At 44.0% G+C, this 27,595-nt stretch overlaps 2 protein-coding genes and 2 non-coding genes across 6 annotated transcripts; 2 read left to right on the top strand and 2 right to left on the bottom strand.

The window, feature by feature from the left end:
* The first annotated feature begins 545 nt into the window (after positions 1 to 545).
* Positions 546 to 619, top strand: TRNAN-GUU (transfer RNA asparagine (anticodon GUU)). Its single transcript has one exon. It is a non-coding gene; the product is annotated as a tRNA-Asn (tRNA).
* Positions 620 to 7,003: 6,384 nt separating this feature from the next.
* FCGR1A (Fc gamma receptor Ia) lies at positions 7,004 to 16,937 on the top strand. Its single transcript, XM_054711722.1, has 6 exons — positions 7,004 to 7,111; positions 7,754 to 7,774; positions 8,766 to 9,023; positions 14,034 to 14,279; positions 15,193 to 15,477; positions 16,443 to 16,937. Exons 1-6 carry the CDS (start codon positions 7,081 to 7,083, stop codon positions 16,640 to 16,642), a joined length of 1,041 nt encoding a protein of 346 aa, XP_054567697.1. The 5' UTR covers positions 7,004 to 7,080; the 3' UTR covers positions 16,643 to 16,937.
* On the bottom strand, positions 10,926 to 11,116 carry LOC129148041 (U2 spliceosomal RNA). Its single transcript, XR_008555233.1, has one exon. It is a non-coding gene; the product is annotated as a U2 spliceosomal RNA (small nuclear RNA).
* Positions 16,938 to 20,179: 3,242 nt separating the features above from the next.
* LOC103298948 (histone H2B type 2-F) lies at positions 20,180 to 24,272 on the bottom strand. Of its 3 annotated transcripts, none has more exons than XM_028131582.2 (2): positions 23,793 to 24,272; positions 20,180 to 20,322 (listed from the first exon to the last, which is right to left on the bottom strand). In XM_028131582.2, the coding sequence occupies exons 1-2, from the start codon at positions 24,167 to 24,169 to the stop codon at positions 20,220 to 20,222; spliced, it is 480 nt and encodes a 159-aa protein (XP_027987383.1). In that variant the 5' UTR covers positions 24,170 to 24,272; the 3' UTR covers positions 20,180 to 20,219. The 3 variants fall into 3 exon arrangements, 2 of the variants coding, with proteins under 2 accessions (XP_027987383.1, XP_054567698.1); XM_054711723.1 differs by lacking the exon at positions 20,180 to 20,322 and adding an exon at positions 23,478 to 23,542 and having other exon boundaries at positions 23,793 to 24,270; XR_008555117.1 differs by lacking the exon at positions 20,180 to 20,322 and adding an exon at positions 23,479 to 23,542 and having other exon boundaries at positions 23,689 to 24,267.
* Positions 24,273 to 27,595: the final 3,323 nt, after the last annotated feature.

The following is a 27,595-nucleotide window of genomic DNA, read 5'->3' as shown; positions in this document are numbered from 1 at the left end:
ATTTTCCTCCTTAAAAAAATATCTAAAAGAAAGAAATAAATAAAAGCTTCATTCACATCAGTTGCCTCTGAAAGTCGCTTTGGGAGCTTATTTTGGAAGTCAAAAGCTGGCTCGCTTTCTCTGCATCTCAGCACCCTGGCAGTGGATGGTGCTTTACGACTATATTTAAAAAATATTTTCAGAATAGAATCTGGTTAGTGAGATAAAGCAATAACACACTAAGCAAAGTGCAGAAGGGACATGAGTACAATTGGGAACAGGAACTGAAGTGCCACCGGGATTCTGCCTTTCCAGCACGAAACTGTGGGAGCTCCCCCGCGCACTGTGGTCTGGATTCCCTCCCGCCCGGGCGTGCCGGGGCGCTGGCATCTGAAGCAGAAGTGGGGCGAGGCCGGGCCGCCAGCATGCCCCGTGGACTCCACCCGTCTCGGCTTCAGCGGTTTCAGAGTCTGCACGGACGCCTGTCCGCTAACAGGGGTGGCTCCACCTAGCGGTGTCTGAGAGCCTGTTCTATGTTTGTTGCCTTGAGAACGCTATCCCCATGGGTCTCTGTGGCGCAATCGGTTAGCGCGTTCGGCTGTTAACCGAAAGGTTGGTGGTTCGAGCCCACCCAGGGACGCCTTTGTTATTCTTAAAAGGCTGAAAGTAAAGCTCGTTGGCTCCTTTCTATGCTCTCTCTCTCACCCGTTTACCTCCCAAGAAGGAATACTTGCCTTCTGTGTCTCTTGCACAACAGGAGAGCCTCAGCCAAGGTTTTAGTAAGACAGGTCCCGGGGATCCAGAAAGCTTCATTTGTTTGTAAATAGTATTTTTTGAACACTTTCCTTATACTTTTTAAATTAAATTGTGTCCGTCATTGTGGGGTTACAAATAATGCGACTGAGTCCACGCCGCCCAGGCTTCGGACCCGCGCCGCGAGGGAGGTCGGTGCTCTCGGGTCTGGACCAACGACCCAGAAACCGCTCTCCACGCCCTCCCTCCCCTCTGCTCCGATGTGCCCGACCTGTGCGCTTTCTGTCAAGCTGTTTTGTCTCGGAGCTTCTCTGGTGTCCCCCGGTTCCTGCTGTGGTCGCTTATTTTGTTCGATTCCGTTCAACACTTCAATCACACTTTCACGCTTTAGCAGGCACCTTAGCAAAGGCTGACGCCTTCAGGCATTTGTCTGTTTGAAAATACTGAACATTCCACACAGGCCCCGAGCATGCTTTCCGAATTGAATGGTTGAGTTCATGGGAAGATCACCCAAAACAAACCACCAGGATTTCAGGGCCAGCACCCGGGGCAGGACCTAGAGGCAGCCCAGGCAGATTGCATGATCTCAGAATTCCTCCCTCATTGGTCTTGAGGATTCTGTTTTAAGGGCAGTTTTATTTCACCTTTTACCATACCTGAAATTTCCTTTTATTTGCCTTTAGAATGTTCCTGCTCAGCATGTCTTGGAGTGGGAGTTTTAATAAGCAGATAAAGTAAGGACAGAACAAAAAAGGCCCTTCTTTTTCTTTCCTGTGGCCTTCCACAATTTATGAGAAGCACCTGGTAATTAAACCCCAAGATAGTTAGCTCCTCTGATTCAAACAGCCCCTCTGTTTAAACCCCAAGATAGTTAGCTCCTCTGATTCAAACAGCCCCTCTGTTTAAGTTACTCTCAAAGCTACATTCTTGCATACATACCCCTCCTCCCTGCTGTGGTTACAACTCAGGGATTATTAGTAGAAAGTTCCTTTCCCCCCTCCCCTTCAAACAAGCCTTTTTTGAACTCTTCATAACTTTTACACTAAGCATGGTTTACAGGCATGGGAAAAATACTGATAAGACACCTTCCTAAGGACATCTGCAGACTGTCTCAGCCCCAAATCTCCCTCCCTTCTTGGTCACATAGCAACAGCAGTCATTATCCTTTCAAAGAGTGGGCTGCTGTTTATTTCTTGCCCTTGTATTGATTAGCAATGCCAATTCATCCAACTAAGAGTCCTGTGTCTCTCAGGAATGGGTCTTTCTTAGCATCCCCACTGTGTGCTCTGCTATTGGGAGGTATGGCCTTAGAGAATGATTTGAAAGCATTGCAGCTGCCGCCCTCAAGTCAATTAAGCTCCACTTATTAGGAAGGTCTACAAGGCAAATTCTCATGGCCCTCACAGCAGCCAAACCCAGAATAGATGTAAGACCGCACAAACATACTAATATTAGCAATCGGCAAGTATGGGGAGTAGAGAAAAGAGCAATGATAGAGCTATTGCTTCTCCTTTCAGTTCTGTGAAAGCTCAGGTCACACCACCGCATTTTCCCCCTCTGTTTTAAGTTTGAGTTATAAGTGGCAATAAGGAATTAAGTGGACTCAAGAGCCACAGGTGTGATTACCTCTGTGCCCTGGGCTTGTGAAAATGAGGGTCCTGCAAATCTGATATAGGACATGGCCTTTTCCCATCTGAGTTTTCTTCTTCTTTTAAAATATATTTTTATTTGTTTCAGAGAGGAAGGGAGAAGGAGAAAGATAGAAACATCAACGATGAGAGAGAATCATTGATTGGCTGCCTCCTGCAGGCCCCACACTGGGGATTGAGCCCGCAAACCTGGGCATGTCCCCTGACTGGGAATCGAACCCTGACCTCCTGGTTCATAGGTTGGTGCTCAATTACTGAGCCACCTTAGCCGGGCCCCATGTGAATTTTCTAAACTGAGCCAAATGCCCTCTGTTTGAGCTAGGATAACCATATTCCTGAGCAAAGCCAGGAGAATAATGATATGATCTCAGGAAATTCTTGAACTCTTAGACCTCCATTCTCATTGGTTTCATTTAGTCTCATAGACCATAGTTTTTGAAACTGTAGAAACTAAGGTCTGGGCCATGTTGGGGACTGCAATGTCTCTAAGATAAAAAATACCAACACTTGAATCTAGAAGTGAGTGGTGGAATGGGAAAAGATATGGTTATGACTTAGGAACCACCTCAGTGCTCCTTGGGTTAGTGTTTGTCGTCCTCTTCCTTAGACTGCTCCGAAGGGATTCTATTCAAGTCTTTGTGACTCAGCAACGGGCACAAACACAGGTACCTTCCTTCCTTCCAAGACAGTGTTCAACAGAAAACCTTGACATAAACCACGCATTACACCTGTGTTACAGCATCCTCAGGGAGTCAGGTGAGAAGGAGGAAGGTCAGAGGATCCAGTCTGGAATGCTCTCTGGAGCAGGGCCTTGTTGAGGTCTAGTCGGATATGTTAACCTGTAGTTGTAAAGAAAATTTGTTCCTTTTGACTACAAAAAGCCTGTGCTCACCCTCTGAAAAGTCAGAAGATAAGAGAACACCTACTACCCCTACCAAGTGCTAAGCCACCGTATGTAAATGCGTTATTTCTTGCCTCTCACTACACCTCTATTGCCAGGAACAAATTTTCCCCAGAAAGAACCTGGCACTGACTAGATTTCAGCTGCTTCCACTTGCACATGATAAAGCTGCTAATTGCCTGAGAAAAGACTCCTGAGTTGCAGTGCAGAGGGAAGCATACTCAATTAGCAATAATTCTGTTTCTATGAAATCCTATAGTTATTATATCACTACTGCACAAAACCAGACTTGGGTCTAGTTTATGTCTCTGCACCATTAATTAACTTTCTGACTATAATCAAGTTACTTGACCTCGTTTAGTTTTATTTCTCAAAGATGAAATTGAGATAATAGTAAGATGTTCTCATCTAGGTAAAATGTTGGAGTATTCCAGCCCTGTTTAGATGGCTGACTCTACTTAAATTTTTGCTATTCTGCCTTTAAAATAAGTTTTGTTTTCACTTCCTGCTAAGAATCAGCCTAGAGGCTATTTCAGGAAGAGAAATTAACTTGTGGTGGCAGGAAACAAGTTATGCTATGAGTAAAAGCCAACCTTATCCATGTAGACTGGGTCCAACCATGAAAAACAAAGTCATTGTGCAGAAATTTGCAAGGATTAAGGCCACTTATGTGCTTCTTATGATTCTCACAAGTATAAGATTTTCATTCAAATAACTTTTCCCCGGACAAAATATTGCTGAGCCCATCAATCCACACCCACCCACCCCTTGTAGTTCTGTGAGCTGAGACAAGTTACTCTCAGAAAAACTGGTCTGACTTCCACAAACCTTGATCACAGAGTGAAGGTTACTTATTGCCTGGATTGTGCTGGAGGAACTGTAGGGAGAAGCATTAACTGAGTCACAAGAGTGGAAACTTCCAGCTGAAAAATAGTATTGCACTGTAAAATGTTCTTCAAACTGTCCATTTTACTTACAGCTCTCCAATATGCCTCCTCTCATTGGTTATTACAAGGGAAATATCACCACCATTTTCATCATCAATTCCTTAGAATATTGAGGGACAGGGCTATATCACCAATAGTAAAGTTCTTAAAGAAATTCTGGGTTATGTTGTTATAAAGGAGGTTATTTTTTGGCATATCTGTCCAATGTTGAAAGGATTGATAGTGTGCAGATAGTCAGCATATTCATAGATAGATTTGCCATAAGTTGAAATAGTTTGAGGGAAAAGGTGATAAAAATAGAGGTACAGAAAACATTCTACACACTAGGATTCCACAGCCATGAACTTTTGGTAATATTCTGTTGCCACTGCCTAGAGCATGTAATTGGTGAAAGGATTCTCTTCTATTTCATCTTAGTGATTATCTTTATAATTTCTTATATAAAAAACAGAATCACTAAGAATAGAAATAGTGTGTAAAAATTACAAATGACAAGAAGAGGGAAATGGAAAAAAGAAAAAATTGCAAATAATAGAAAAAAACTTAATTAAAAAAGTCAAGGAAATTTAAAACATTTATCAATAACCAATGATTGAGACATTATAAATCCAGATTTATGGGTTTGGCTAAAATAGTATTTAGGATAAAAAAAGAAACTCTTATATTAAAAGTGAGTAAAGGCTGAAATTGATAACCTAAGCATGAAACTTAAAATTAGAAAAAGGATAGAAAAAATCCAAAGAAAGAAGAAGGAAGTTAATAAAGATAAGAGCAAAACAATTAAAATATAAAACCCAAGATACAATATATATAATCTACAAAGTTTAAAGTTGGTTCTTTGAAAAGACTAATAGCATTGACAAATTTCTGGTGAAATTTATGATAAATATAAGTGCAGAAATATTAATTATAAAACACTGACAAGTCAAATCCATCAGCACTGAAAATTTTCTAATAAATCATGATAAAATTAGATTTACTCAGAAATGTAAGTTTTTTAATAGCAGAAAATCCATAAATATAATTAGCCACATTAATAGACTTAAGGAGAAAAAGTATCTTCTCAATTTTTAGAAAAAAGCATTCAGTGAAATGATTAAGCAAATTTAGAAAGCATCATTTCCAAAAAAAAACAATGTATCTTCCAAAATCTTACAGAAAATAGTCTTATATGTATTGAAAAGGAAGAAAATAAAGCTCTATAATAATTAAAGATATGAATGTCTACAAAAAAGACATGAGGATCTGCAAATAAATAATCTGATAAACATTTTAAGTATCCTATATAATCCTATATAATAAAAGGCTAATATGCAAATTGACCCAACAGTGGAACAACCAGTCACTATGATGCTCACTGACCACCAGAGGGCAGATGCTCAAAACAGGAGCTGCCTCCTGGTGGTCTGTGCACTCCCACAGGGTGAGCACTGCTCAGCCAGAAGCCCGGCTCATGGCTGGCGAGCACAGCGGCTGTGGTGAAGGTCTCCCACATCTGCAGCAGCACTAAGGATGTCCGAGGGCTCTAAGCCGTCAGTCAGACATCCCCTGAGGGCTCCCAGACTGCAAGGGAACCCCTCCCCCCAGGGCATGAATTTCATGCACCGTGCCTCTAGTCTGGATATAAAATCATTGCTCCCTAAATCAACTGCATTTCCATTACACCATAAGCAGACATTTAGAAATTATAAATTTTAAATTACCATTTGAATTAGCAAAGATACACACACACACACACACACACACACCCCTCTAAGAAGAAATCCCACAAGATCTGTCCAAAACATATATGGAGAAGACTATGCAATTTATAAATGCTATGAAAGGAACACCAAAAAATTGATTAGATATACCAAATTTATGGTTTAAAAAACTCAATGACACAAACATACAAATCCTCCCCAAGTTAAGTTACATATTTAATGTTATTCTAATTCAAAGCCCAACAAATATATAATTGATTTTTTATGGAGAGGAAGGAAGAGGGAAAGAGAGTTAGAAACATCAATGAGAGAGAAACACCTATCAGCTGCCTCCTGCACACCCCGCACTGGGGATGTGCCCGCAACCAAGGTACATGTCCTTGACTGGAATCGAACCTGGGACCCCTCAGTCTGCGGGCTGACGCTCTATCCACTGAGCCAAACTGGTTAGGGCCCAGCAAATATTTTTACATGAGCAGAAACACAAGAATGACTACGATACTCCTGAAGATGGGTAAGTTAGGGAGACATGCACTACCATGCTTAAGTTAAGATGCCCTATACAGCCTGTCAACAAAAGCTCACTACCACCAGCCCAATGCCAACAGGAGTCCCCAACTTAGGGCGCAGTAAAAGGAGAGACTTTATTCAGGCAGGTAAACAGTTTGCTAACCCAGGAGGCAGCAGCCTCTGGAGGTACTTGAAGTGCCTCCCCTTAGAAAAGAAGGAGGCCCACTTATATAAAGTGCCCACCCTGGTCGACTTTTGGAGGGATTAGCCAGGTTTTGAACCAATTTTAAAAATGGGGATTTGCCATATCCTAGCCCCGAGAAACATAATTAGCAGAAGGAGAATATAATCAGAATAGAATGTCAATAAAACATGAGACCTTCCCTTGGATTCTTAGAGCTTCATAAGCCCAAAACCCAGACTTCCTAACTAGGGACACTAGGCTAAGAAGTATGAGAAAGGGGAGAGCGTGAGTCAAGAATTCTGGATGTATTTCCCAGAAAAGGAACATGATGAAAATGGTCAGAAGAAGTAATTTCCTTCCTCTTTTCTAATCGTGGCTCCAGATCTCTCAGCAGAGTCTCTTCAGAGTCTCTACATGTTACAGTTTCCACTGCTCCCGCCACCTTGGGGATAACATGTGGCTCTTAACCGCTCTGCTCCTTTGGGGTAAGTTGGGCTTAGAAAGGGTAACTAGAAGGGTACAGGCACTGGCTAAGGGAACTCGGGATTTTTAAAAAATATATACTTTCATTGATTTCAGAGAGGAAGGGAGAGGGCGAGAGATAGAAACACCAACGATGAGAGAGAATCATTGATCGGCTACCTCCTGCATGCCCCGACAGGGGATTGAGTCCGCAAACCAGGAATGTGCCCTTGACCAGAATCGAACTGACGACTCATCAGTCTGCAGGCCGACATTCTATCCACTGACCCAAACCGGCTAGGGCGGGGCTCAGGATTTTATTTACTTTCTTTAGTATCCTAGCGAGAACTCATGAATATGGAGACGGCTGTGTCTGTGCTTCCACGGTTCATTGGTGTTTATTATATATATATCCAAAGGGTGGGAAGAGAGACTGAGGTAACATTAAGCCTGGAAGCATCATTTCAGAATAAAGCCCCATCAATAACCATCTGTTGACTGTTCAGTACCATTGGTACCTGATTTTGGGAAAGGAAGGAGAGAGGAACGAAAGAAACCTAAGCTGGCCCCTTGGAGTCTATGTTAACTCTGTCTGTCTCATTCTCCCTTCCTTGCCATCTTCCACTGATGAACTGATGATATCTCCATTGTTTGGTCTCTTACAGTTCCAGCTTGTGGACAAACACGTGAGTAATGTCTAACTCAACTTCTCTTCCTCTGGCACATTTCTGCTTCCAAAAGATAGGTTCCATTATCCTAAAGAAGAGAGTACGGAGAGAGGATAGAAAGGAGAAAGATTTATAAGTTATATGAAGTCCCCAATATTCAGAGTATGATTTTGGTAAAATCCTGGTTTGTAAGGTTTCTCTCTAAGATTTTCTAATTGAGCCCTGACCTCTGGACTAAATACCCAAATAGCAGGAAAGGGCCAAAATTGCAAACATTCAGAAGTAGTTCTGCTGGGTTTTCCAATATTCCCCAAACTAGTCCCTTTTACGAGAAAGCAGAGGATTGTGTTGTTGTTTTTTTCCTTCTCAGAGAGAATCAAGCAGGCACTAGAACAGTGGTTCTCAACCTTCCTAATGCCGAGACCCTTTAATACAGCTCCTCATGTTGTGGTGACCCCCAACCATAAAATTATTTTCGTTGCTACTTCATAACTGTCATTTTGCTACTGTTGTGAATCATAATGTAAATATCTGATATGCAGGATGTCTTAGGCGACCCCTGTGAAAGGGTCGTTCGACCCCCAAAGGGGTCGCGACCCACGGGTTGAGAACCGCTGCACTAGGGGCTTCGAAGTGGGGCGTGTGAACCTTGATTTCCAATACAGATGCTGATTAAGGCTTGAAATGAGCCCTCAGAGACAATAGAGCAAATCGGCTCCAATCTAGCTGCACCAGTTGAAAACCCTGTTTTATTGCTTACCAACAGTGATACCTAAATTGGTCATTTAATTCTCAGGAACCCCAAATCAGCAACACCCAGATTTAATAACATGAACAGATCCCTCTGCAGCTAGGTCTGGACATTCCTAACGACTAGCTTTTGTCGGGTTTCACTTGCCTATTTTACAATGTAATCTAAATACACATCGTTTTCCTTGTGCTCTCCAGAAACCTCACCAGGTGTTCAGAGCCTTTCCTTTCACTTTTGCGTTTTTGTCCCCCCCTCAAGCAGACACTGCCAAGTCCGTGATCACTTTGGAGCCTCCATGGGTCAGTGTATTCTCAGAGGAAAGTGTAACCTTACGGTGTGAGGGACCCCACCTGCCTTTGGACAACTCTACACAGTGGTTTCTCAATGGCACAGCCATTAAGACCCTGACTGCCAGCTACAGCATCCCTGCTGCCAGCGTCAGTGATATTGGTGAATACAGGTGCCAGAGAGGTCCCTCCATGCCAAGTGACCCGGTATACCTGGAAGTCCACAGAGGTAAGTATGGCATGGAGCAGGAGTGCTGGAAATTATGTCTTCTTTTGTGTTTTCTCCTCTTTGGATGTCAGGGGTGTGTGTGTGTGTGTGTGTGTGTGTGTGTGTGTGTGTGTGTGTTGGTTTATCTGAATATGAGTCTCAGCTCTATGTGCCTACCAGGTGCAATAAAGTCAAGATAATGAAAAGATCACATTAGAGTCCTTTAACTGTGTCCCCAAAGCACCCCAACCGGAGCAGGTGTGAGTAGGGTATCTCGAGTAAAACTCACCCTACGATTTCATCATTATTCAAAATTATCTAGTTTTCTTGGGAAAAAAGTTATACCTGCCCATAGTCAATAATAGTCATTTGGAGAAATGTACAACGATGAACAGTAAAGTCTCCCTTCCACCCCAAACTCCTACTCCAGCAGTCAACTTCCACAGAAACAAAATTGTTAATAATATAAACTTAAAAGAAAGTGGTTGGTAGAATACTCTATATGCTATTCTACACCTTACTTTTATTACTTAAAATACTATGAAGGTGTGTTTATATTAAGAGATCTACCTCATACTTTTAAGGCTGTGCTATAATTGATTGAACCATTTCCCCTAAACTTCTAGTGTGTTTCCATTCTTTGCTTTTACAAGCAATGCTGCAGGAAACATCTTTATACAGATCATCTGGGGGCATGATAAGATAATATCTTGGTAATGGAATTACTGAGAGACTTTAATCATTACTTTTTTTTTTTTTTTTTACTGCTTGATGAATAAAAGCAGATAAAACCCCTCCTTCCGCTTTAAATCTGTAAGAAGTTTCTGCTTGTCAAGAGATGGAGACTGCAATACTCTCTCGAGCAAAATGTTTCATTATTCAGGATAAACCATTCAAACGGATTACTTAGTTATTCAAAAGCATTAAGCTAAAACTTCTGTGTGACTGACAATGCAAACGTGAACCCAGGCTGGTGGCAGGGTTAGATTTCAGCGGACTGGACTGCTTTTGGAGGAAATGTGGTTTAGCTAAGGAAATGTTGAGGATGTCAGAGGAAAAGCTCACTGTTTCTCAAGTCTCTTAGGACTCTAAGAATCAGTTCCTATACTAGAGAGGCGAGGGGAGCTGGCAACTGCGTAAACAAGAGACTTCGTGTAGTTCCAGCAGAAGTGCTTCCTAGTTCAAGGGAAAACACACACACACACACACACACACACACACACACACACACACACACACAAAAAACGAACCGGGGCTGGGTTAGGTCATTCTCTTTGCCTCTCGAATCCCCAGCGTTGGTGACTTACTGAGAATGGTATATAGATTCTCGAAGTGGATTCCGGGAACTGCTTCAGATGGGTCCTGCTTAGCCAGCAGGAACACCGTGCAGGAAGCTGGCAGCTCCGGCTGTGGCTTTCCCCTGACAGGCAAAGTGTCTGAGAGGCCCCTGTCAGCAAGGGCTGTTGGAACATGATTGTGAATTTGAGCCCAATTAACCCCAAAGAGTTTTTCTTGGCAGGTATTTTATATTTTTATATGATATTTTAATGTGAATTTTAATATACAACAAACCTTCAGTGTATACCTTAGTGAATTTTCACAAGTAAACTGCACCCAGATAAATGTTTCCAGAATCACAGAAACTCCCTCTAGTTCATTTCTAGTCACTACTCCCAAGTTGACTTCCATAGGTTTTCACCTGGTTGTTTTTTTTTTTTTACTTCATATAAATGTGTATAGTATGTATTCTTTGTGTCTGCCTCCTCCTCCTCCTCCTCCTCCTCCTCCTCCTCCTCCTCCTCCTCCTCCTCCTCCTCCTCCTCTTCCTCCTCCTCCTCCTCCTCCTCCTCCTCCTCCTCCTCCTCCTCCTCCTCCTCCTCCTCCTCTTCCTCCTCCTCCTCCTCCTCTTCCTCCTCCTCCTTTTGTGTGTGCACCGTTCTAGGAGGCACTGCAATACCGGGACAATGCGTGGAGTAGACGGAGCAAGCTCCTATACCATCTTTCTATCCCAAAAATACATTTAATATAATGTCCTCAGATAGAGGACGTATCAGGTATTAAACTGATAAGAACAGATACTACACTTGATCTTAGCCAGAAGGCCGAGAAGTGATGTGTCTGGCTTCTCAGGTCAATTGTGAGATTCATAAACGTTGTAAAGTTGCAGTTTGTTCTCATTATTGCATAGTATTCCATTTCATTCATGGACTTGGGTTGTTTCTAGTTGGGACCTCTTACAAATACTATTCATATGGCCACTTTTTGTACATTTCTTTTGGTGCACATACATACACATATTTGTTGGAATATGCCTAGGAGTGGAATTGCTGGGTCACAAAAGATGCAACCTTACCTTACCAAAGTAGCTAGGCCACATCGCACTCCCAGTGTGAGTTGTGGTTGTTCCTCAAGAGTAGGTGTTTTCTGTATTTTTCCCTGTAGCCTTTCTGGTACACGTGCAGTCGTATCACACTATGATTTTAATGTTCATTTCCCTGATGACTAATGATACTGAGCCTTTTCCACGTGTTTATTATTTAGTTGGACATCTTCTTTTGTAAAGTATCTGTCTAGGTTTTTTTGCCAATTAAAAAAATTTGTTGCCGGCCTTTTCCTTATTGACTTGTGGGAACCTCTTTATATATTATGGCTATGAGCCCTTTTTCAAGGGTAGCAAATAACTTCCACTCTGTGGCCTGCCTTTTTGCTGTGTCATTATGTTGTTTCCTTTTTCAATGAGCGGAGGTTTTTAATTTTACTACAGTACAATGCATCAAGTTTTTTGATGTTCTCTATGCCTTTTTTAAAAATGGTTGCCCCAATTAGTCAGCGATGGAAGATTTAATTGCAGTTATATTAGCTCTCAGTCACTTCAATTAAATCTGTGTGTGCTGAGACCAAGAGAATACGGCTGGTTTGTGGACCCAAGTCCTAATCCTGTGATTTAAAATGAGCGTTCCCATCCTACTGTAAAGTGATAATAGGGAGAAGGTGTTTTTTAAAAAAATATCTTTTTTATTGAGTTCAGAGAGGGAGAGAAAGATAGAAACATGAATGATGAGAGAGAATCATTGATGGGCTGCCTCCTGCATGCTCCACACCGGGGGTCAAACCTGCAACCAGGGCTTGTGCCATGACTGGGAATTTAACTGTGACCTACTGGTTCACAGGTCAACCTCAACCACTGAGCCATGCTGGTCAGGTGAGAGATGGGTTTTTGAGTAGAAAATAAATGTCTGCTAAAAGCTGCATCCCCCAATTTTTGATATGTAATACTCTTGTTATCTTTTAAGGCTAAATATTTTAAATTTCACTTATAACTTCCTTTCTCTCTTTCTTTGACTCGTGATTTATTTAGAAGTGTGTTTGGAGGGTGTTTTTGTTATTGATTTCTACTTTTATGGTATTTTGGTCAGAATTTGTGCTAACTATATTAGTTCCCTGGTATTAGTTGAAAATTGCTTTGTGTTCAATTTGTATAACTCTTGCATGTGTATTTGGGAAGTATGTGAATTTTCTCTAAGGTACAGCATTCTTTGTAAATCCATGAAATGAAGTCTACTGATTTCATTCAAATCTTTTGTATCATCACTAGTATTTTGTATTTTGGACAGTTCCTGATGGAGGTTAACATTTCCCACTCTGTCTGTGGATGTGTAAAGCAAAGGTGCCGTGTTTGGGTAGTGCAGTCTTTGAGCATCTCTTGGTTGAGAACAGGAATAGGGAGGAAAGAGTATTTATTACGTTTGGAAGCAACTTACGGCAGCATCCAAAACTGAAAATCATGCTACATGTAGCACTGAATGCCTGCCTTCCATTCTTGGATAAGTTCTAGAGGGAGGAAAAGCACTATTGTCTCTTCTCCACTTTAAGAACTTCATCCTCAGCCAAACCAACTGCCCAGGGAAGGAAAAGTAAAGGAGGCAGTTTTGGTTATGTGTAGAGGTATCCATCAAAAGTGAGCCCCCCCGTCCCCCCCCCCCCCAAAAAAAAGGGGAAAAAAAGTGAGGGCCCATTTGACTTGGAGCTTGTTTTTATCAGCTATATCACTGATCTGTATTTCTATCAATTTAGAGCCATAAGTACATCTGGATGTGTTTGCCATTTTGTGAGTTTGGCCTTAGTATGTATGATCCCATTAACAAATCAGTCAGGAATTAGAGTGTATCAGTTTTCTGTTGCTATGTAACAAGAACCTTAGCTTAAAACAACATACATTAATGATCTTTCCATTGGAGAGGAGTCTCTGCACGTCGTAGCTGGGTGTTCTCCTGAGGCTACCATTGGGTGTTGACTGGGCTGTGGTCCTTCCTGCGGTTCTCCCAAGCTCACGTGGTCATTGGCAGAATGCAGTTCCTTGTGGTTTTAAGACTGAAGTCCCTGCCCTATTTATTTATTTATTTATTTATTTATTTATTTAGGGAGATAGGTAGATAGATGATAGATAGATAGATAGATAGATAGATAGATAGATAGATAGATAGATAGATAGGTATCTGAAGTCCCCACCTTTTTGCTGGCAGTCCGCTGGAGCCCCCCCTGCCATATGCCTCTCATAGGCTTTCTCACAACATGCCGGCTTACTTCTTCAAGGCCAGCAGGAGAGTCTCTTAGTCCAGACAGCTGAGATGGAGTCTTAGATAATGTAACATCATCATGGGTGTGCCATCCCATAACCTTTGTCATATTCTGGTTCTAGAAACTAGTTATAGGTTCCACCCACTCTCAAGGGGATTATATAAGGGTGTGACTTCTTGGGGTCATATTAGAATACTGCCTACCACGTAGGATAAACTGTTTCTGTCCCAACCAACTTCTAAGATCTGAAAAGGGAAGATAACAGGGGCTGTGTACAGGGCTGCAGGTAAAGATTACTTTTCTTCCCAGCAAAGCTAAAGATATTCTATGAATGGGAGCTAGGTTTCAGATTCAGCAGGGCTGTAGGTTGGAATGTTCAAGGAGAAAAAGAAAGCGTTGGCTTCCTTGTACCTCTGCCACTGTATACGTATATGTTGGGTTCACATTTTCCAGATTGGCTACTACTCCAGGTCTCTAGCAGAGTCGTCATTGAAGGAAAACCTCTGGCCTTGAGGTGTCATGGATGGAAGAATAAGAAGGTGATCAATATGCTTTTCTACCACAATAACAATATCTTTAAGTTTTCTTCTTGGAATTCTGAATTCACCATTCCGAAAACCAACCTGAGTCACAGTGGCATCTATCACTGCCAAGGAAACAAGGACTTCACATCAGCAGGAGTATCTATCACTGTGAAAGGTATTGTATCTGAATAATCACAGACCTATATGTCGTTTTAAGGACCAGTGAAACCATCATCAATCATCACTTTAATGTGCAAGTGAAGAAACTGAGCTCCGGGGAGATGAACTGTCTCACTAGAGGCCTCAAGGTGACCAGTGGCTGGGTGGGGACCAGAACTGAGGTTTCCCGGGTCCCAGGCCATTGCTCTTTCCAGCATACCATGGTGTCGCTTTAATAATCCCAGGAGCGAATGTCAAGGCCAGGGCATAGTGAGGATCCATCTCATCAATTTTATTTTAGTTGCAAGGAATAGAGACTCAAGGTAGGTAGGGAGTTGTTAGAAAATAACCCAAGGACTCTCATAAAAGCTCCATAAGAAACAGAGGCCAGGAAGACATTGAGACTTAGTTATACTTTCCATCTATCTCTCAGGGGAAACTAGTTCCACTTCTTTCTGAACCTCTGCTAACTAAGTAGCTTCCTCTGCTCCAGTTGCCTGTGGCCTTTGTTGTGACTCTTTAATGGCCTTTCATCTCAGTACTCATAACCACTAGCACCTTTTTTTTTTTCTGTCTGAAAAAAAAAAAAAAAAGGCAAGAAATTATTGTCCTAGATTATCGTGTGAGACACTGAACTGGCTAGGGTGTGGGTGTGTCCACTCCTGGTCCATCATACCAAAGGGCATGGTCATACAATCAGTAGCAGTCAGGGAAGCATGAGTCATGTAGAGGATTTTCCCCCGTAGGAGGTGAGCAAGCTGGTAACTATATCTATGAGGAACCCCCAAGAATGCCTCTCTGCTGGAAGTGGGAAAAATTATGTTTTATGGGTGCACTCTCCAGGGACAGGTTCCCAAAGGAGGAGGGGGTATATCTTCTGCAAAAAGAACCTTGACTCTGAGTCAGGTAACTGTCAACATTTTCTTTAGAGCTGTTTCCAGCCCCAGTGCTGAGAGCATCCTCTTCGTCCCCCCTCCTAGAGGGGAATCCAGTCAGTCTGAGTTGTGAAACAAGGGTGCTCCCACACAGCCCTCCGGTGCAGCTCTACTTCTCCTTCTACGTGGCAAACAAGACCCTGGTGAGCAGGACCACGTCTTCTGACTACCAGATAGTAACCGCTAACAGAGAAGATTCCGGGTTCTACTGGTGTGAGGCTGCCACAGAAGATGGAAATGTCATCAAGCACAGCCCTGAGTTGGAGCTTCAAGTGCTTGGTGAGTGAGAACGATGGGAACTGACTGGCACAAAAGATGCTCCCTTTTCTCCTATGGGACTGAGGTCTGTTTAGGGGATTCATGGCCCGGACAGAAAAACCTATGAACAGCCCTTTCCACCCTTGATTCAAAACCTCACTATTGCCGAAACCGGTTTGGCTCAGTGGATAGAGCGTCGGCCTGCGGACTGAGGGGTCCCAGGATCGATTCCGGTCAAGGGCATGTGCCTTGGTTGCGGGCACATCCCCAGTAGGGGGTGTGCAGGAGGCAGCTGATCGAGGTTTCTCTCTCATCGATGTTTCTGACTCTCTATTCCTCTCCCTTCCTCTCTGTAAAAAAATCAATAAAATTATCAAAACCTCACTATTCTCCTTATAAACATCATTGCGTCCCCTCTCCCTTCCTTCCTCTGTTTATTTCCTTCTTTCTTTTCTCTCCTATATTTTTTATATCTTTCTTTCTCTCTCTGCCTCCCTTTTCTCTCCCTCTCTTTCCCTGACAATCTAATCAGCAATATATAAAGTTCCTCCTATCTATTGTCTCAGGTGTTGGGATGCAGCTTTTACTTGAAGGAGCTTACATGGTAGGTTGGTGGCTGGGGATTTTGTGGATTGCACATAAATCCCCAAATGTCTGTATCTGGCTGAGGTGAAGGGATTGTGAGCTCCAGAAGAAAAACTCCTTGGGGGGAAATATTTATCTTCAACCCAAATTCATTTCAAGCATTACATAGAAATAGCAGTTGTCTCTGTCCACTGACAGGGACCTGGCAGTTCAGGTCTTATGAGGAGCCTGCCCCTTGTTGGTACCCCATGTAGCCCAGCTGGAGCCAACTCCAGCTCCTTCCTGCTCCTGAAATTATCAGTGTCTCCACTGGGGACAGGCATAGCAGGTCTCAGCCGACCTTCTCTTCCACATAACTCAGATCCCTCTGGTTTCTGAATGGCATTTCTTCTCTTTGTCAGTTTCTTTTACAGGCCTCCAGGAGTCACCAACTTCTGTCTGGTTTCATGGTCTATTCTATCTGGTAATGGCAATAATATTTTTGGTGAACACTGTTTTGTGTGTGATAATACATAAGAAACTGCAAAGAAACAATACGTGGATTTTAGAAATTCCTTTGGACTCCGCCGACCAGGGGAAGAAGGTAACTTCTTATTTTTGAGAAGACAGACATTTAGAAGAAGAGCCGAAATAGCAGGAACAAGAACAGCTGCAAGAAAGGGCATTCCAGAAGCTCCAGGAGCAGCAGCAGCAGCAGCAGCAGCAGCTCAGTGGGTGCCCATAAATCAAGGCAGTCCCTACCTCTTCCTCTTTGTGTGACCATTGAGGCACAACCTCCAAAAGTTAAGACACTGGAACTGTGAGTCCCATGACATCTGACTAACTCTTAAATAAAGCAAATAAATGAGCTGACTTCAATGAAGATAAACTCGGAAATTTTATAATCAGGGATGATTTGATGTGAGACCTCCTCTGAAGCAATCTTTAAAAACTAGAAGTCAAGTCTAACCTGATTATCCTATTAAGCATTTTGAGCAATATTTCTGGGGACAGGGTGAAAAGGTAAGACTTTTGCGTATGTACAAGAGATTAAGCCAGAAAGAGACAGAATGAGTAAGAGAGAGAGAGAGAGAGAGAGAGAGAGAGAGAGAGAGAGAGAGGAGGGATACAAGCAGTAATAGTATAGACCAAAAGGAAGGAAACGTAACTTGCAAATGACTTCTGAGAGACTGTGGAAATGAGAGCTCACATCTCTGTGGGGCTCAGGATGGTTACTTGATACCTTTTCTTCTTTAGCACACCAGCAGGGAAGGTGTCCATACATGTTAAAGGGACATAAGGGAATAACTCACGATGAGAAATGGGTGCATTATTTTTGCCTTGTCATTTGAGGTTTTCTCATAACCTCCCTGTGTCCAGAGATAACCAGGGTTCTTGCTTGTCTGTCCTCAATCCCTGCGCTTTGGAAAAGCAGAATGTAACGGCTGCCTTTCCTAATAAAGTAAACGCAGAGCTCCAAGCTTGGCACTGGATAGGAGAAGCTTCAAGTAGGGAGGGTCAGTGACAGCATTAAAGTCTCAATTCTTACCTCCAGATTTACTTTATTTTTCTGATTTTCTGGGTGAGTACAAACTAGCTTCAAGATACACTGCTCTGACCATGGACAGTGTGGCTCAGCTGGCATCCTGGGCACCGGAGGGTTGCTAGTTTGATTCTCTGTCAGAGCCCACACCTAGCTTGCCAGTTCAATCTCCAGGCGCGAGGCAACCGATCTCACATTGATGTTTCTTTCAAATATATATATATATATATATATATATATATATATATATATACACATACACACACACACACACACACACACACACACTGATCTCTCACTTGGGCTCTATTTTTGGATACAAAATGTTTCCCTGCTACTCCACAACACAGCTGAGATAAAATTGAAATATGTGAATACGACTTAACTAAAGCTCAGAACACACACACACACACACACACACACACACACACACACACAAAAGGGTATAAACAAACCCAGCAACATAATTCTAAATTATTTGGTTTAAAAAAATGTAGCCAAACAAGGACACATTCCTGCCTAGCCTCTGGTCTGGCTCCACAGGACAAGGCTCACCGCCAACACCCACCACCTGGAAGCACCTTGGAGCAACTCGGGACGTGAAGTAGATGGAAGAGCAGCTTAGTCCCCTGCTCCCCTTAGCCTGTGGACAAGGAGAGTGCCCTCTCCCCTTCACTTTCAGAAAAAAAAGTACAATAATTATCTCAATGGAAGCCCAACAACTCCAACATTTTTATTAAAGTATATGGTCACATATAACAGCTGAAGTTCCACTGATTGCACAGAATATTTTTGTCTTGTGGACCAGAGGTGAGAATTGCAGGGAACGCGTCCCATAGGAAGAGAGGCCTAAAGACACCGTGTAGGGACCGCGTGGGGAAGACCAGCCCGAGGAACTGGGAATTAAGGCCGGAAGTGACGTCACGCAGAGGAAGCGCTCGGCCGCCCGCACAGGGTGGAGAACTCTAGGGAAAGGGCTCCCAGGGCTGCTGACGCCGCAACTTCTAGAGGGCGTGGGCGGCATCAGCAGTGCGGGCCGAGGAAAGCAAGGGCCAGTGCGTGTCCGAGTGCCCCGGTACCGAAAAGAGCACCCAACTGGTGAGCGGGCCCCCACCTCTCGCCGTGGGCGCCGGTGTGAGACGCTGGCTCCCAGGTGGGCCCGGCCCGCAGCGGCAGGAAGGAAGCATCGCGGGAAGCCAAAGGCAATGGCTGCAGCCTCCGGACCGCGGAGTTGAAACACTCCTACCTAGGCCAGCGCCGGAGGTGGGGTGGGATGGGGCGGGCGGTGGAGGGAATAGAAAGGGGGTAGGGCCGACCCGCCTCCTCACGGACCCGGCGGCGGCGGCGGCGCCACCCCGCGGCCGCCTGTAGAAGTTGCAGCCTCGGCCGCCGCCCCGCGCGCGCGGGGGCTGCTGGGAGGCACGGCTCGCGCGGGATGAGCGCTCTGCCCGCCCGGACTTCGCGGAAACCCGGCCTGGGCGACCACAGGAAGGGAAGGGGCGCGGGCCGGAGGACCCGGGCCCTCGGGGAGGGACCCGAGAAAGAGGCGGCAGCGGCAGCAGGGAGAGAGCGACATGGCAGTCAAGTATAGACCACCTTCCTGCTGTTCTTCCATCCTCAGAGCCAGCAAAGGACTCGGCTGCCGGAAGCAGCAGGCCCCAGTGCAGGGAGCCTCCAGGCTCTGCAAGGTCTGCTCCGAAATGCATTGGGGAACCACGGGCCTGCACCCTCAGGGGCCCAAGGCCCATTTTATCCCGGTGACAAGAGGTTCCAGGACTGAGAACAGGACCCTGGAGGGGACTGACTGATGCAACTAGGAGGGAGGAGGATGGGTGGGTGGGTTTGGGGGAAGGAGGTGAGTTCTTTCTTAGCTGTCAGATTTAGCAGGGCTTAGCAGGGTCTGTTGGCCCTACCAGGGCTTCATTTGAGAGGCTCTTGGGTCCACCTTGGAATCCCCAGGGCTTCCAGGCCTAAGTACCACACTCCAGAGTAGACAGTTATGGAGAACAGGCAACTGGTTATGTGGAGGGCGGGTCAAGGGAGGGTAGGGGGTGGGAGGAGGATTTGTTCCTCACGTTCCAGGCCCCCTAGGGAGAGCCCTAAAACTCGTTGTATGACCACCGGAGCTTCTACAAGAAAGAGTCCAGGCCCATTGGGTTCTTAGCCCCAGAAGGAATCCCCAAAGTGGGATTCCTAAGAGAAGACCCTAAGAGAACTTTGGCAAGCTGTAAAAAAAATAAATAAAAAATAATGCTGGAAGTTGAAAACGTGGGTCTCTGTAAAGTTGTCTTTTAGGTACAGACTTTGCTAATGCACATTAGCAGTAAAATGGGAGCCAATAAAGTGTTTGCTGCCCTTCCTGTATTCCTCACTCCTTGCTTTGTTTCTAAATATGGGTCAAAACCCCCAAAGGGTAAGAAGCTCATCTTCATGTCTTCCCCTTTCACCTCCATATTACACTAAGCACCTATTATTCCTTCACCCTTAGAGAGGATAGGAAATAAATTGTGGAGAGGGAGCATATGTTAAAGGGAGAGATTCCCAAACATGTTACGTGAGTTAATGGAGGTATAATATCTCTAAGAACCAGCAGAAACAATTGGCTTACACATTTTGGAGAAATACATTTCCCAAATGTATTCTCTGATAAGATAATTTAATTTTGAGGAAGCACTGACATGATCCCCAGTGAAACAGCAATCATCTGGAGTCTGGCTGTGACTTTGAGGCCCACTTCTTCTGGAAGGGCAGAATAAAGCCTTGAAGAGAAGAAATAGGCATTTGCAACAGGTTTGTATATTGTGACCTATAACATCTTTTATCATTATCTTTGTCAACTTATGTAAATACTGTCTCTCCCCTTAAGGTCTGGTAAAACTGTCTGTGTCTGGTGCTTTTTAAAAAAAGTATTATTTAATCTTCACCTGAGGACATGCTGAGAGGGAGAAGGAAACATCAAAGTGAGAGAGAAACTGATTGGTTGCCTTTTGTAGGCGCTCCTGGGGATGGAGCCTGCAACCAGGTATGTGCCCCGATCAGGAATTGAACCAGCAACCTTTTGGTGCACGGGAGGACACTCCAAGCAACTGAGCCACTGAGGCCAGGCTTAAGGATAGATATTTACCTATCTTTCCAGCTTCTCCTATAGCTATATTTTATTCAGACAGTCTATTTTCTGTGCCGTGCCAGCACATCCAAGGGTGAACCTGAGTGGGGGTGGTTGAAAGGCTTATAAAAGACAAGAGAATGAAAGCTGAGTCTCGGTGGGACGCTACTTCCTGAGAGGGCCACGGACTACAAGCCATCTTTATTTTATAGCCGATGCCACGAGAGAAAGTAAGGGCGTGGTCAAGATGTTTACAACATTCTCATGGGTTTGTTTACATGCACCTGATCAAGCTTTACTTGCAGCCTATATCACTCAGGCACGTGGGGCCACGTATTCAGACCATAGGTCCAAGCTGACAACTACAGCTGTTGGCTATAGTTGTGCTGGGAGGGCTCTGCTCTCCAAGCTGGGACTTGCACGTGGCCATGAGAGGACTGTGCCCTCTTCATTAGTCCAAGGCTTGAACCTGTCCAAACACTGTAGCCGCTCTCCACATACCACAAACACTAGAAAATGTTAAAACAATGAAAAAGAAGGTAAGGAACAAGGCAGCACAGTTAACAAAGCTACACGATTATGAAATCATGGTGCAAGGAACAAAACCTTAAGAGAAAAGGAGAAAGACTTCCCTGTGAAGTAGAATGGATGGGAAGGCTTTATAGAGTAAGATGTATTTTTTTAATCCTCAACCAAGGATATGCTTTCAGAGAGAAACATCGATGGGTTGCCTCCCATATGCACCCCTACCAGAGGATCAAACCCTCAACCTTTTGATGTACGGGCGACACACCAACCAACGGAGCCACCTGGCCACGGCCAGAGATTTCAGTAAGATTTTAAAGAACTAGCAGGTTGGCAGGGTTTGAATAGTCTAGAAAACAACTGAGAATACGATAACAGAAGAATGATGTAACAAAAGCACAAAGGAAGAGACATTTAGGATGTTATCAAGTGGAAGACTGGTGAAAATGAGTAATTGAAGAAGGTAAGTTTTGGCCAGATGGTAGGCCTTTAGTTTCAGGACAAGGAGTTGGGGTTTAATCCAAATGGATAATGATAGCTTTTGAGTAGGTGAGCAAATTGACAATGCTGTAACACTTCACAAGACCATGAGAAACACTTTCCCTATTATTCAATGAGAAGGGAGCAGAGCCCCTGAATTTCAGGGTCCTAACTGAGGAGACCAGATAGATTATCTGATAGCTTGACTGGGTAGAAGACAGACCAGTAAAGCATGTGACTTTATTGGGTAAAAAGGGTTAAAGACGATTAGAAGCTAATGTCCTCACTTATTGAGTAAAATTTCCTACCATGAAATGTGCTGTATATGACTTCTTTCACGGGAGGATTTAGATTCTCCGTGTAGTCATCTTGCCCTTGCTTCTTGTCATCTGGTACTGGCCAGGGAAAGATGACTCACTGAGAATGTAATTTACCAATGAAAAAAACTCTATTACGGCCCAATTTATACAAGTTTTAACTGGATGTAAATTTGACCTCTAATAAAATGATAAAATTCATTTTAAGCAGAAAGTTGTCATGTAAATTCCCCCAAATTGATCAAGAATGGCTTAATTTCCAAAGCCTGACTCAAGTGAATTGGAAACGAAGATTTTCCTTTTGCCTCAAAGATGTATTTTTTGCCCTGACTGGTTTGGCTCAGTGGATAGAGCGTCGAACCTTCGGACTGAAGGGTCCCGAGTTCGATTCCAGTCAAGGGCATGTACTTTGGTTGTGGGCACATCCCCAGTTGGGGTGTGCAGGAGGCAACTGATCGATGTTTCTCTCTCATCGATGTTTCTAATTCTCTATCCCTTTCCCTTCCTCTCTGTAAAAAAAAAAAAAAAAAAAAAAAATCAATAAAATATATATATATAAGATGTATTTGTTTTTGGTGAAACATCCACCAGCCTTTGTCATGACATCAAGAGTTCTTGTTATGCAAGTTTTGAACAGAGAGGTCCTTAAATATTCACCTCACATGTTAAGAACTGTGGACTTCTGTATTCATTTCCCCAAGGCCTATTAAGAAAAGAATAAATCCTAGCCGGTTTGGTTCAGTGGATAGAGCATCAGCCTGCGTGCGGACTGAAGGGTCCTGGGTTTGATTCTGGTCAAGGGCACATGCCTGGGTTGCAGGCTCAATCCCCAGTGTGGTTTGTGCAGGAGGCAGCCAATCAATGGTCCTTTCATCATTGATGTTTCTCTCCCTTTTCCTTCCTCTGAAATCAATACAAATGTTAAACACGCACACACAAAACACCTGGGAGCACTAAAAACCACCTCCCTAAGCCCCACCTCATCAGGAAAGTCACCTGGAAAGATCTCACACCAAAGTGATTCTTATAAACCAGGAGTTTGTTGCAGAACAAAGACAAGATCCTCACCCTGGAGAAAACTTTTCTGTGGAGCCATCCAAATCTGTACTGCTCAGCTTTCACTAAGAGCAATATCGGCTGGGTAGGGTTGAGGAAAGGTTTGACGGAAATGAGGATTTAATAAATGCTCTGAAAGTTGGTCTCTTCCTCACTAGGCAGAAAAGGTGATGTTTTGGACCAGGTGGATCTTGCTTATGAGGTTGTTCCCTGGTAACTACCCACCAGATACTAATAGTAACTCTCCCCTCAAGTGCTGACAAGCACTATCTCTGGCTATTGCCCCATGTCCCATGGAATGGGGACAAAATGGCTGGTTGAGTTAGTGGACAGGAAAGTATGAGACAGCTAGGTACAGACTTGCTTTGTAGGTCAATAAACTAAAGCACATGGCTTTATTGGATAAAATGAGCTAGACAATTAGAAGTTAGCAACTAAAACAGTGGAGAGTAGACCTTTCCGTCCATACACACGAGTGAGACCCAGCGAGCTTACCTAGGGACAAAGAAATGAAAATCTACTCCGTGCGTTTTGTACTTAAGCGCCCATTGAGAGCTGTGGAAGCAGGGTACCTGTCCGTAGGCCCTAATACACCCGTGACCGTGGGCCCGCCCGCCCCACGAAGCCAGAAGCTTACCAACCTCGCAACAAGTGCTTACAGCTGCTTCTCCAACACCTGAAGTGGCTCTGAAAAGAGCCTTTGGGGTAAAGTGGTTGTTCTATCGCGTTTCCTGGGCGCCCTTACTTGGAGCTGGTGTACTTGGTGACGGCCTTGGTGCCTTCAGACACCGCGTGCTTGGCCAGCTCGCCGGGCAGCAGCAGGCGCACAGCCGTCTGGATCTCCCGGGAGGTGATGGTCGAGCGCTTGTTGTAATGCGCCAGGCGGGAGGCCTCGCCAGCGATGCGCTCGAAGATGTCGTTGACGAAGGAGTTCATGATGCCCATGGCCTTGGACGAGATGCCGGTGTCCGGGTGAACTTGTTTCAGCACTTTGTACACGTAAACGGAGTAGCTCTCCTTGCGGCTGCGCTTGCGCTTCTTCCCATCCTTCTTCTGCACTTTCGTCACAGCTTTCTTGGACCCCTTCTTGGGAACAGGAGCGGACTTCGCTGGATCCGGCATCTTCGGAAGGAGAAACCACTCACGAATTGAACCAACCGCGACTACAACCGAGTTGGTTGTGAGCTACTTATAGGGCCTATATGCAAATGAAGACTCGGACAGACTGCGTTTTCATTGGTTAATTTCCAACAGTGGCGTCATAGAGGCAGAGCCGGTGTAAGACGCTGCTCACGCTCCCTCAGGGGTCATTGGAACAAAAGCCTTGTGAGCCAATCAAAATGTTCTACTTCCCCTAACCAGTAAATTATATCAAGCGACAGTTTCCAGTTTGGGTGGGATCTGTTTTGCTGTTGCCTTCCCCTCTCCTTGTAGCCATGTATGGAAGAGATTGGCAGCGCCGGCTGAAGACAAGTTAAACTTTCTCTTATTTTGATTTTTGGAACAATACCTCAGCTCACATGAACCCCGCCCCCCGCCCCCAGGTATTCCCCTGACATTCCCATTCCGGTTTACGCCACCCGTATTATGCAGTGAGAATACTGAATTAGAAATGGCATTTATGTAGTCTTTTAAACACAAAGCAGGAAAAGGGTTCCCAATTCTTAAAAAACTTTCACATCTCAGGACTCAGCGCAATGTCTCCTAACCCCCCGGGACCTTCCTTTTTTAAAACTAGTTAAAATCCTGGCGAGCTACCTGGGATTTAATCATCTGGCTTAACATCGGGCGTGATTCCAGGAACCAGAAAAGAATTGAAAGCTAGCATTGGGCATTAGTTATGACCTTCAAAAGGTGCCAATTTGTGTTCAGATTTGTAAAACCACCTCTATAGTTGCAGGCTTGAAGTCAACCTTGCCTCTGCCGTTCCGTCTAGCCCCGGCCAGCCGACCTCAGGATATTAACTGTCAAATACTAACTAGTACACCGCCCGCCCACAACACCAGTGTACGACGCGAGATGGCTAACTGGGAAGGTGATACGGCTGCTTTTCAAAAGGTGGGCGGCTCTGAAAAGAGCCTTTGGGTCGTCTCCTTAGAGCCGCCGCTTTAAGCCCGCGCCCCGTGGCGGGCGCGCTCTTGGGGGCCGCCCTGGTGGCCAGCTGCTTGCGCGGAGCCTTGCCGCCGGTCGACCTCCGAGCGGTCTGCTTGGTGTGGGCCATGGTCCACTATGCTTATTGCCAGAGTCCCAGGCAGGCTTATTTATAGACACAGCATTGCCTTTATTAGACTAAAAAGCTGCTAGGAATTTCCAGACTTGTGATCGCATGGCTAGGACTCAATCCTATTTACTGACTGAAGCTTATTATGCTGAATTTCTAATCCTTTACTACTCCCTCTCTCGTACTTTTCTACAATTTTATCGATCACAGATTATTATAATTTTTAAAAGATCTTCCGCCCTAGCTGGCTTGGCTTAGTGGGGAGAGCGTTGGGCCTGCGGATTCCAGTCAAGGGCACATGCTTAGTTGCGGGCTCAATCCCCAGTAAGGGGCTTGCAGGAGACAGCTGATCTCTCTCTTACTCTCCATTCCTCTCTGAAATAAATAAAAACATATTTTTTAAAAAAAGTGTTCCAGGAAGACAGTTTGTGTTTAATTTTTGACTCAAGTACCCACAGGGCTTCAGATACTATCAAGATGAGACCATATGCCTAATTCCCTTTCATCCTGAGAGGCATGCAGTCCTGGTCCAAATTGAAGAAACCATAGGATTTTGAGCTTCTTTCTGTCTCCCATTCTGTGATAACTAATTCCCTTAACATGTTGCTCATTGGATAAAAATTCCACCCTTTCTACTTGTCCTTAACACTACTGCATGTACTATACAGTGAAGAGTGACATAAGAGAGTGAAAAAGTTTTCCTCCACCCCCTGAGGGTCCCTGGCTCGATCTGAAAATTAAATTGATAAAGAGATTAACAGAAGAAAAACAAATTATTTAACATAAGTCTTACATGACAGAAATCTTCAGAAGTAAAAGATAGGAAGAAACAGTTATGAGTATATTTAGACTAGGTTTAATGAAGAATGGGCAGCTGTGTAGAGATGGGACAGGTTAAAGAGCATGAGGTAAGTATAAAAACCTGGAAAGAGCAAGGCCTGTTTGTTAGGATTCTTCTGTGTGTCCCTTTGTCTTTTAAGATAGGAATGCTCCTATCTTTGGATATACTAGGTGTACCGGTTAATAATGAGGATTTTTTTCGATAGATGGAGTTACACATATGTTGATATATATGCAATTTGATATGTATACTCTTGTTGTATTGACAGAAGCTTCAAAATTTCATATGTCAAATTTTCTGAAAGTGTTAACATCATAGATATTTTTACGCTTAAAAATGTCCAATTTCGCCCTACCCGGTTTGGCTCAGTGGATAGAGCGTCAGCCTGCAGACTGAAAGGTCCCAGGTTCGATTCCAGTCAAGGGCATGTACCTTGGTTGCAGGCACATCCCCAGTAGGGGAGTGTGCAGGAGGCAGCTGATCTGTGTTTCTCTCTCATCGATGTTTCTAACTCTATCCCTCTCCCTTCCTCTCTGTAAAAAAATAATTTTTAAAAAAATGTCGAATTTCGTGCCAAAAAAGCATTTGCAAGAAGTTTTAATTCATTACTTTATTCTGAAGAAAAGTGCTGCTGAAAGTTATCGTATACTTCGGGAAGCTTATGGTGAACATGCTCCATTCTCAAGATACGTGTGAACGCTGGTTTAAACGCTTTGAAAGTGATGATTTCGATGTGAAAGACAAAGAACGTCCAGGTCAACCAAAAAAGTTTGAAGACCAACAATTACAAGCATTATTGGATGAAGATGTGTGTCAAGCTCAAAATCAACTTACAGAAAGATTAAGTGTGGCTCAGCAACAATTTCTGATCGTTTACAAGCAATGGGAAAGATTTTAAAGGAAGGAAAATGGGTGCCACATCAACTGAATGAAAGACAAATGGAAAACCGAAAAGTCATCAGTAAAATGTTGCTTCCACAGCACAAAAGAAAGCCTTTTTTTGCACCGAATTGTGACTGGCGATGAAAAGTGGATTTATTTTGAGAATCCCAAACGCACAAAATCATGGGTTGATGCAGGTGAACCATCAACTTCGACTGCAAGGCCAAATCGCTTCAGAAAGAAGACAATGCTCTGCGTTTGGTGGGATCAGGAAGGTGTGGTGTATTATGAGCTTCTAAAACCAGGTGAAATCATTAATACTAATCGCTACGGACAACAAATAATCTATTTGAACCACGCTTTGATCATAAAGCCACTAGAATTGGCCAGAAGACACAGCAAAGTAATTTTGCTTCATGATGACGCACCATCACACACTTCAAAACCAGTTAAAGACACGTTAAAAGATCTTGCCTGGAAAATATTAACCCACCTGCCGTATTCACCAGACCTTGCTCCTTCAGATTACCACTTGTCGATGGCACACGCACTTTCTGAGCAGCACTTCAAAACATACAAAGTGGAAAATTGGGTCTCTGAATGG

The sequence above is a fragment of the Eptesicus fuscus genome, chromosome 22, assembly GCF_027574615.1.
Source record: "Eptesicus fuscus isolate TK198812 chromosome 22, DD_ASM_mEF_20220401, whole genome shotgun sequence".
Taxonomy (NCBI): domain Eukaryota; kingdom Metazoa; phylum Chordata; class Mammalia; order Chiroptera; family Vespertilionidae; genus Eptesicus; species Eptesicus fuscus.
This window is presented reverse-complemented; position numbering and strand designations above follow the sequence as displayed.